The sequence below is a fragment of the Amphiura filiformis genome, chromosome 2, assembly GCF_039555335.1.
Source record: "Amphiura filiformis chromosome 2, Afil_fr2py, whole genome shotgun sequence".
NCBI lineage: Eukaryota > Metazoa > Echinodermata > Ophiuroidea > Amphilepidida > Amphiuridae > Amphiura > Amphiura filiformis.
Genome location: NC_092629.1, coordinates 5,649,341 through 5,660,434, shown reverse-complemented (window position 1 = coordinate 5,660,434; position 11,094 = coordinate 5,649,341). Strand labels below are relative to the sequence as shown.

Below are 11,094 nucleotides of genomic sequence, written 5' to 3'. Positions count from 1 at the left end.
CTAAAATTTCAGTTGATTCCGATATTGCATAATTGCGAGTTATGCATGATTATGTGTATTACACTGCTCCATAGACAATATGTTGTAATTTTGTTCTGGTGCACCAGAACGAAATTCAAATTTCACGATATCTTTGCTAAACTAATTAATCTGCAAGAAATATTTTGTACATAAACATTATGTAGCCAGAGGTTTCCAGTGATATAAAAATCTCAACTTTTTTTTAGAAAAGTGGGGGGGATGAGGCTGTGGATCACGAAATGCCCTTTTTATTAAGTTTTATTCAGATTTCCTTTTACAAATTAAAGCCATATTATAACATATTTGCTGTTGAGGACACCCTCACTGATTTTTTCAAATTCATTTTTTTACACGATTATATTGTACTTTATTAAACTGTAGGAATTTGTACGAATCCTCTTATTCTGTGGAGAATGGAAGTACGTTCATTATGTTTATTAAGAATACGCGAACGGGGCCTACATCCCTTCTGGGTTCGGTTCTTCTTGATCTGGAGAAACACACTTGATCGAAAGACGTTAAGACAACATTCTTTTAGTTACGACTGTCGAGATACCACTCTTTTATTTCGGTGGGCATTCAAGATTGATGTGCAAATCATCCTGGCCCGAGCCTTAATGTTTAATAAGACGAGTTCTCAGTGTTACTTCTCCTGCCTAAGGAAAATCATGCCATATTGAAACCTGTTAACATCTACAATAATTCTACATAGTTAACTATCAGCTCCAATTACCAACTCACTTCTAAGTGATGGTGCTAGCTCACTCCCTAGTTCGCTACTTGAATAGCAACAGACGACTCCCCTCTTACTGTCTGTGCATCCTACTTTTGAATGGCATATTTTCTAAGGAGAGGGCAGTACCACTGAAAGCACGTGGACTTAGCTACTAGAGGCTAAGGGTAATAATTGTTGACACATCATTTTCCTTCGAATCTGAACTGTGTATGAACTGTCTATCCAGGTACTTCTTATTATATGAAGGATTATTACAAAACCAATATACCCTGCAAAAATCAAGACTCTGGGTGCTGTAGTTTTGTCAAAATCCGAGATTTTGAATAAAGCGCCGGAACCAGCGTCTTATTATTACGATGGAATTATTAGTCGAACGCATACACGATGCTCATAACACACAGTCACAGTACGTACACGGCGTGCGGGACGGTGATCTACACAACAAAGGGTCGTACCATAACATGACCGAAGGAGCGGTGCGTATTGGCGACATATCTGCGCTGATAGTAAATTCCAATTTTCTTTTGCTTTGCCGTAGTTGTTCGGCTCAAAAATAAAAGGGATACATCTGACAGTAAAACTAACATTTTATGGCAAAGAAATGCTAATACTAATACTAGCATTGCTAATCTATTTTGTATGATAATGTTATAATATGGCTTTAAGCGTACTGCTAACCAGCGCGTATTATTTGCACAAGGTCCAATGCACACGCTTAACATCGCGCACGTATACACGATGGTTAAGCTGTCAAAGGAAATCTGAATAAGACTTTAGTAGCAAATTCATGACATTGAGTTTTTTTAAAGCTTTCATGCTTTATACCCACATCACATGGGCTGGCCACGGATACTAGCCTATTTCATGTCATGTATTGTTTGTGCATGACCTATACTTTTACTAGTACTTAGTTGCTTCATTTTTGTAAGCAAGTTAATCATTCTATCACATAACATGTGCAAATTCTCAGCACAACTCACTCACTCACCACATTGATCTTGTTGGTTTGTTTACAAATCTCTGCCGATGTCATTTATCAATTGACCTCAGTTGACCTTATCCTCGTGAATGTGTTGCAGTCTACTTCCGGTGTCGTGCAAACAAAAACGCTTCAAAATTCTCAGTTTTAAAATTGTTTTTTGTGACCGTATTTGTAGCTTTTACGCTACAAATTTTTCAGGATGGGAGTTCCAGCATTCTTTCGATGGTTGAGTAAGAAGTATGCGGCGATCGTAGTTCACTGCTTCGAGGAAAAGGTATGAGAACATGGTAAATGGTTGATTTTATTTGTTTGTAACACTTCCGAATTTGGAAGACTCGCATGCTTTTTGTACAGGCTTGGTACCGGTACTTGAGCCTTGCAAGTACCGGTACTTGAGCCTTGCAAGTACCGGTGCTTGGCAGCCTGCCTCTATAATCCATACACTAAGTTCACGATGTATTGTAATTATATCACCACATTTAGTATAATCACCGGGAAAATGCGCGATATTTGAGAGCAAATTTTGCACGGTCATGACGGTAGTTTTGACTTTTGTCAAATTTGTGATTTGCACGATTTGTCCATTATTAAAATAAAATACTAAAATATACTAAAATGCAGAAAACCTTTGACGAGCGCGTATTGTAAGGATACATCGCGTATTTACTGCGTTGCACGCACTTGTCTCTGATTGGCTGCTGAGGCGATCTGTTGTTGCTGAGTGGAAATCTATGAATGAACTGTGCGCCGTACGCGTTGTTTACTGTTAGCGCCGAATTTGCAACATCACGGTAGTCGCGCTCGTCAAAGGTTTGCTGCATTTTAGTATAGTCATGTAATATTGCCAAAATGCGCATTGCCCCAAAAAAGTTCAAAATTTCAGCTTTAAAATTTTTTAAATATTTTTCCCCCGGCGTGTTGCATCAATTGATCAATTTTCTGCATAATGTACATGTTGTATTGCAGATCGCCAGCCTGTGACTAGGTAACCCAGGCAAACCTTAGTTAACACATTTGCTAGTCAGTCAAATTCGCCGACAATGTCAATGCATTTTTACATAGAAATTTAAAACAAGTGCCCGAAGAAAGAAACCTACATAAATATGTTTTCTATACTTCACTTGACCCAAATATATGATTTTTATGGTGATAAGTCACCCGCACATGGAATTTTAGAGGGATTTGGATAGCATTTCCATTAAAAAAAGCTTCTATCATAATGAGACTAAGATCTAGAAACACCCCGAAATGCCGTTTTGGGGAATTTTGCTAGCTGAAACTTTTTGATGAAAGTCAATCTTTGACAAGATGTAACTTTGCTACGGAAAGTGCTATGAAAAAATGGTTTTCAGTTTTGGCTTTGTTTACTCAAGGGCTTTAATTTGATATATAAAATGATGCAGTTTGATGGCAAATTTAAATTCACCTAGCATACCTACTGTGACTTCTTTCAATTTTAGTGAAGTTTTTTTTGGAAAATGAATACTTTAAAAATGGATATTTTGAAAAATCTTAAAATTCGCAACCGAACATAAAATTTGTGAGTATAGGTTACGGTACCATGGACATCCGGGTAAGATGTTAACATGATCCGGGTTATATGCCGTTGACAACAAACAATAGTAATGCCGATGTTGTGACTGTGTTGTTGTTCACTTGTTTGGGTTTTGCGCCACGCTATGCTTTGTTTTCAATGGCTCCTGACCGGAAGTGACATAGCTCCAGGGTCACGTAACCAACTTTCATGAATTTTGGAGTTTTTTGCGGTCACAAATTCTCCCAGTGCTTAATTTAGTATATTATATTAGTTTCCTGTCACCCGCCAGCATCACCTTTTCAATTTGATCAAAACTTCATTATTTACATAAAAATTGAGATGGAAACAGGGTTCGATTTAACTTGTGTCATGGAGCAAAATGCTCCCCATTTTGGACAACCTGCTACACAAATTTCAGCTTGTATAGCAATTTTTTACAATGTAAACATATGCTAATATTATAAGAACATCACCTAAATAAGGTTTTCGCTAAAAATTTGCTACGCACATTTTTCAAAGTAAATCAAACCCTGGATGGAAATAATCAAAATTGAAACTCTCAAAATGTCTGACATCACATGCTGATCAGCAGTTTTTGCTGAACCATGAAATGGTATCAGCCTATAACTGTGTATGTTACTAACTTACTAGGTTACTAGGTCCCTAACTAACCATTTGGTCTGAAATGGACATATCTCTAAATGCCACGAAGGTATGACCCCATGAGTGGTGTCATATGAAAGAGGAAAACATAAAGAATATAATAAAAATATTTCCAAACGTCAGAGGTCATCCAGGGGTCACAGGGGTCAAAAAAGGTCATTTTAACCAAAAATGCTCCAATTGAGCTGAAATTTAAACGCAATGATCCTTGTGACATTCTAAATATGTTGCAAATATTTTAAAATTCATTTAAGGTCATTGGGGTCATAAAGGGGTCAAAGGTCAAGTTTTTCAAATTGCTTCAATTGAGCTGAAATGTATATGCAATGATCCTTATGACATGCTAAACATTTTAAAAACATTTTAAGATTCATTTAAGGTCATTAAGGGGTCATAAAGGGGTCAAAGTTCAAATTTTACAATTGTTCCGATTGAGCTGAAATTTAAACACAATGATTCTTATGACATTCTAAACATGTTGCAAATATTTTAAAATTCACGTAAATTACGGGGCAATAAAGGGGTCAAAGGTCAAGTGTTCAAAATGCTTCATTTGTAGGTATAGGCCTACCACAATACACTGCCGAAGCCACATGGTTCAGCTATGGTGCGGTTATCGCTCTAGTTCTTATAGCTAAAATACTATTTTCTCGATCATGAGAGCTCAATATTTGACAATACTTGTAGCGAAATCGGCGCATACGATGATTTACGCATTTGTATCTGTTTGTGTGTGAAACTTAGTGAAAACAACTCACCATTTCTCATCCTTTCAAAACTCCAAATACCCCGGTACAATAGGAAATTATTTTTACAGAGTTTAAAGATGAAATTTTCCGATTATGTAAAGTTTTCCACAAAAAAAGAACATTAAGCATGTTATTTAATGTCATGAACTTGTTGAAGTTCAGGAGTTACCACCGCCATTTTTTCGTCTGCTTGAAATTCACGAAATCTCGATTAGGATTTATCCACGAGACTTACCTGGATGATGTCATCATTTTGTGGGTAATTTTGTGACCTTTGCACTCATACCAAACACGACTGGCTTTGTTTTGGGGAAAGCCCCTAATTTTTCAGTTTTTTGAGGTCTATTTTTTAGGTAAGATTTTCATGGTTTTTGGCGTAAAAAGTTGTTGAAATGGAGCAGAAGGAGGTCATTACACCTATATTCTTAGTCAGTGGGAGTGGTCTAGTTCGTAGACACATTTCTGATTGGACAATCACATGATTTTGGGTGCCGTCCATCAGGCCGTAGATGACCCCGTCATCATGCGTCTTGATAATGCGTAACACGCGAGTAGAGGTGCGCGTATGTATCGCGCTGGATGCGTAGACTAGTGCGGAATCGCGAACGCTGCTAGCAATACGCCGCTACAGAATACGTGAAGTTGTAAACAAGTTTTGTTCATTTTATAATGAGGGGAGTTTTTATGACGATAACTTAGTTTTTGCTTCAAAAATTTGTTTACAGTTATTAAAAAAAAAATTTAACCGACTAAGAATGAGAATGAGAACGACAGGAATTTTTATTTTGCCTATCCTCTACCTATGATAGACGACAGGCAGGTCCAATATTTTTATCGTAGTGGATACCGGCTGCGCCGGCATCCACTACGCAGCCGGTATCCACTACGATAAAAATATTGGACCTATCATAGGTAGAGGATAGGCAAAATAAAAATTCCTATCGTTTATTCTCTAATTACACCCATATAATATGAAATTTTAGAGTATTTTGAAGATGTTTGTGGTCATTCTTCTGCAGAAATCCATCGCGCATAGATGCGCAAAGGAATTACTGTGATGACCTGTATTTGCAATTGGCCATGAAAATACGACAATACGGGGAGAAGTGGTGAGGTGGCGGTGCACATGATCGGGCTGACGCCGGGGTGGGAGATGTAGCACATATCGCAGGGTTCGCAGGTTTTTGCCGCCGGTGTAAAAAAAACGTGGTTTAAACCGCGGTTTTAACCGCTTTTTTGCCGGCAAAAATGGGAAAAACTAAAAAGTGATTTATAGTTCAGTTTTTTCATCTCAAAACAAATTATTAAGTTACAAAAATAATTTCCGGAGTGTAACAAGATCAGATTTTGTAATTATAAGTAACAGGGTTCGTAGCGGTCAATAAATTCCTTAAAAGTCAGTGAATTTGAAGCAAGGTCATTAAAAGTCATTAAATTTTGTAGAAAAGTAAAAAAAGTCATTAAAAGTCTTTGAAATATATTTGTATGAAGGAAAAAATAAAAATACGATGTATTTTAATAATTATTTTATTTAATTTATGATTACATACCTGCCAACCGTTCCGCTTTTGGCGGAACTGTTACACTTTTTAAACCTCAAAGTCGGTAAAAAGCGGAATGTTCCGCTTTTCCCAAGAAAAAAGAAATATTAATGATGATTCTTTCTGGACACATATATTTCCAATTTTAAAATGAAAATTCCTTATAACCCTGACTGGATGACTAGGCTAGATAATGGTACTCATTTAACATGCATGTGGTCACCTTTTCATGCCCAAAAGACTCCCAAAATTGATGCATTTTGGTCGATTATCGGACCTGCATGTTATCAGGTTTTGCGTTCAAAAACTCATCTCTTTTTCCTCAATGAATATTACCTTAATAAGAAGTATGTAATGTGAATAATGAACGATGACGTTTGAGATGATGCTGGACTGATGTCCTGTAGGCCTATATGTATGTACTCTAATATCAAGTCATGTTTAAGTCTAAATTAAATTGAAGCAAACTTGGGTCAAAGGTTTGATATGAACCTTTTAGCTGTATCCTTTGGCTTTGTGTGGCCGTCATTCGGGGTGGACTTGGGGGGAGGTTGGGTGGGGGTGGGTAAGTGTGTGTATGTATTTCCCTTGGGATAGGCCTACTATTTTAGTCCCAATTTGTAGTGACATCACTCTGTATGTTTAACATACTGAATTTTACAAATTACTTTTATCATACAATGTATTCTTCATGCACATTAGTACCCCCCATTTGGGCCCCCTCCCACATACCCGAAGATGTGGGGGGGGTCAAAATTTGATGAATCATTGTTTTTATATTGCGCATTATATCAATTTTAGTCATGTAGGCCATGTTATTAAAAAAAAAAAAACTTTGAAGAATGTCTCTCATGTACAAAAGTATAGGAAACTGAAAACTTTAAAGCATGTTTTCTGGAAGAAGGAAGCACTTTTTATTAAAAGTGTAAAACAAGCCAGGAGCTTTGAAATACACATTAGTGCCCCCTCCCACATACCTGAAGGAGGGGGTGGGGGCAAAATTTAATGAATCATCGCTTTTATATTATGATTATATATATCAATTTCGGTCATGTAGGCCATGTTATACAGGCAAAAAAAGGATGAAGGAAGCATTTTTTCAAAAAAGTCTAAAACAGGTCAAAAATGGTGTAAAAACCCTCTGGCTTTCGGGGGGCTTCATCCACTCGACCCCCACCGGGGCTTTGCCCCTGAACCCCCGCTGTTATATGCTCGGTCGCACAAGTGCTCCCACGCAATATGTGTTCCACTTTTGGGGTTTCTGGGGTTGGCAGGTATGTGATTATTATGTACATGTATTACTTTATACTTTCCCGTTAGATAAATTAGAACAGTAGATTAGTTGAGTAACCCTTCCGAATTCAGCAGCTGAACCGGCAGGCTGTAGTATCAATGTATATTTGTATAGGGTAAAACTAACTGGTACTTATATTAAGAGGTACAAACATAACTGGTACTTATATTAAGATGTACAAACAATACTGTTCAACACATCCGAGGTATGAGATTTAATTAAAAAAAAGTCATTGAAAAGTGTATTTGAAAGTCATTAAAAGTCATTGATTTCACTGTGGTCTTGACACTATGAACCCTGAGTAACATATTAAGAAATTAAAGGCATGCGTTTTCATAATAAGCGCAAGTGCATTTAACCAAAATGTATCATTATATTTCAAATTCAAAACTTTTTCATTTTAAGGACTTGATAAAACAAAAAATATGTTGAATGATTCATTAAAAGTTTTGTGTTACTCTTTATGAGCTTTCTTTGTTACTTTATAATATTTGAGTGACTGTATGTGAGTTTTTGCCAATTTTTGCCGGTTTAAACCAGGCAAAAACTGAATATCGGGTCATGGCATATGTGGTAAAATGCAAAATGCACACTTAATTCAAGTGATATTATTTATGTTACGGTACTACTTAATTTTAATCAACTCTATGATCCTTTAAGAATTTGTAATTTTTTTTCAATTTTTTTTCACTTCCTTTGTATTTTTTTTTTTCAATACTAAAGTTGAGTACCGGTAGTGCAGTGTCAGATGAGGTTGACAAGTAACTAATGGCACTGGCAGAACATGTTCATGTCTGGCCTGATGGCAGGCCATTTTGGCTCTACTCTCATATTCTGTAGGTAGTCGTTGACTACCGTGGCTCTGTGGGGCGAGCGGTGTCATCTTGGAGGATTGCATTAAGTCCCAGATTGTGAAGATATGGGATTGCAGCTTGCTGCACAGAATAATTCTGTTTGAGACCTCACTACATTCACAAGGCGTGTACTCAGCCGTGAAAAATGTTATTGTTTCAAATGGGGTGTCATTGTAAAGGGGAGTATTGTAGCTATCCATTGATATCTAAGCAACACGATATGAATAACAATTACAGTGGGTAGTGGGTTTTTAGCGGGTTCGCCGTCGGACAAGTTTAGAACTGTCAAGCTTTCGTCAGGAGTAGCTCTGACTTCTTCAGGACGAAGTACGGTACCGTACCTAAGAATGAGACATGTAGACCGCCCCTTGTCTACTGATTACAATTACACCACTAGTTACACTGTATAAATTCTTTTGTTTTTTTTTTCAATTTTTGTAAGAAAAAATATCAAGGATCAGATCGGATATCGGTAGACAAAAGTCATTTCAGTTCGAAACTAATAATTTCCATTTTGTACATTGCAGGATAAGAGCATAGATGGAACCCACGTACCCATTGATATCTCGAAACCAAACCCAAATGATGTGGAATTTGACAACCTCTACTTAGATATGAATGGAATTATTCACCCGTGCTGTCATCCAGAAAATAAGTAAGAGAATACTCAACTTGTCAATAATTATAGCTTAATACATGCGTATCACTTGTTGAGAGTGAAATTGTACAAAATAATGCACACGTACTGAGATGTTGATGCATCTATTAGACACATCAACTTCTCAGTACAAGTGCATTATTTTGTTCAATTTCTTGAGTAACAAGTTATACGCATTTATTAACCTATTTCATACACGAAAAAATCCTGTGATTTTTGTTATTTTTATAACAAAATTGTTGGAAAATGCAAACAAATATTTAATGCATCCACCTGCAAGAAAAATGAATGTGTCCAAAAGCATTTACACGGAGTGCGCACCTGTGCAATTATACAATACTAGTGCACCTGCGGCTGTGAGAGCCCTGATGCTGTGAGAGCACTTATTGGGGTATGGGCGCTTATTGGGGTATGGGCGCTTATTGGGGTATGGGCACTTATTGGGGTGTGGGCACTTATTGGCGTATGGGTGCTTATAGAATTCATTGGCAGCAAGTTTGGGCCCGATCGGACAAAGTTTGAAATGTACAAATCATTTGCAGCAATGCATTCTGGGTAGACATTACAGTGCATTTCAAATTGGGCAGATAGCCAAAAGCTGAATGACACGCTTGGGCAGCTTGAAACTTGTTGTAGATTGTCTACTGGATTCTTTTTATCCACTTGCTGCTTTGTATCCACGTGGGGTATTTTCCCCCATTTGACCTTTGACCTTGACCTCCGATGACCTTGAAAACCACATGGCCAACATGCTTTTCCCGATACCTATCTATATGCGAAATTTCAGCGCGATGCGTCGAAGCACGGCGAAACGCATAGCCGGACAGACAGATAGATAGACAGACAGACAGACAGATACAGCCCGCTTATTATTTTATTAGTATAGATTTATGCACGGCTCTGGTAGTTTACTAACGTTTGCTCTGATTGGTTCGCACTAGGAGTGTATGAAATAATAATAAATGTTGGCAGTTATACAGCGCCTTTCACACGTATCAAAGCGCTTTACATTTATTCCGCTGTTGTTACAATATGTCATAGCTCTGCCAAATAAGGCCAGTGCTCAATGGACAATTAAAGGCCGGCGCTCAGTGGACAATATTCCTAACGGCTCAGGGTCAGAATTTCAGCAAGAATCTGAGAATTGATTCTCTCATGTGGTATGGGCCATTCCATTTGATATCCACACTACCCCTGTGGAAGATTTAGCTAGTCTTCCACAAAGGGAGTATGAGTATTGAATAGAATAGAATAGACAATTGGGTAACTTCCATTTGAAATACTCCAGTTGTGGAAGATATATGTAAAGCCATAATACAGGGGGAGTATGGCTTTCAAAAACTTTTCAAACGCTGACCAATTACATTTGAAAAACATAGTCCCCCTGTGGAAGATATTTCCAAAATCCTCCACAGGGGTAGTGTGGATTTCAACTGGAATTGCCCAATGTTTACACTGACCAAATACTTGTTTTATCTCAACAGACCTGCACCAAAAAATGAAGATGAAATGATGGTGCTCATCTTTGAGTACATCGATAGACTCATGGCCATTGTACGCCCTCGTAAGCTGCTCTACATGGCCATCGATGGTGTAGCGCCCAGAGCCAAGATGAACCAACAGCGATCCAGACGATTCCGAGCATCAAAAGAAAGCCGGTACTGTATCAGTAAATTCTTTCAAGTTGATTTCCAAGACCATTAAATGCCATTTAACTTAAGGCCTGATTGGCGTAACTGACCAACCCTAAAAGTATGCCCGACCCTACATGTAGACTTTTTTTTTGCAAAAAAAATACCGTACTGATGCGAGTATAGTCCCACCTTCGAGTAAAGTCCCACCCCCAAATTTTCTTTTTCTTTTTTTTGAAGTTATTTATTTTTTCGACTTTGAGTGTCCCAGGACCTAGACCTAAATGCTAGGATCATTCATGGTTGACCTAAAAAAAATAAAAAATTTCAAGATGTTTTGTATTTTTAATATGAAAATTGATACTTTGTTTTCATGTCATACTCTATTAATGATATCAAAATGCATTCAAATTCAATGCATTTTGAAA

The 11,094-nt window shown here is 37.5% G+C and overlaps 1 protein-coding gene across 1 annotated transcript in view; it reads left to right on the top strand.

Moving 5' to 3' along the window:
* The first annotated feature begins 1,841 nt into the window (after positions 1 to 1,841).
* The window catches only part of LOC140145814 (5'-3' exoribonuclease 2-like), a 119,648-nt gene continuing 110,395 nt past the window's right edge, over positions 1,842 to 11,094 (top strand). The window contains exons 1-3 of the mRNA XM_072167493.1: positions 1,842 to 2,013; positions 8,905 to 9,032; positions 10,520 to 10,693. Of these exons, the coding sequence (XP_072023594.1) occupies positions 1,939 to 2,013; positions 8,905 to 9,032; positions 10,520 to 10,693 (377 nt within the window). The 5' untranslated portion in view covers positions 1,842 to 1,938. The remainder of the gene's footprint in view (positions 2,014 to 8,904; positions 9,033 to 10,519; positions 10,694 to 11,094) is intronic.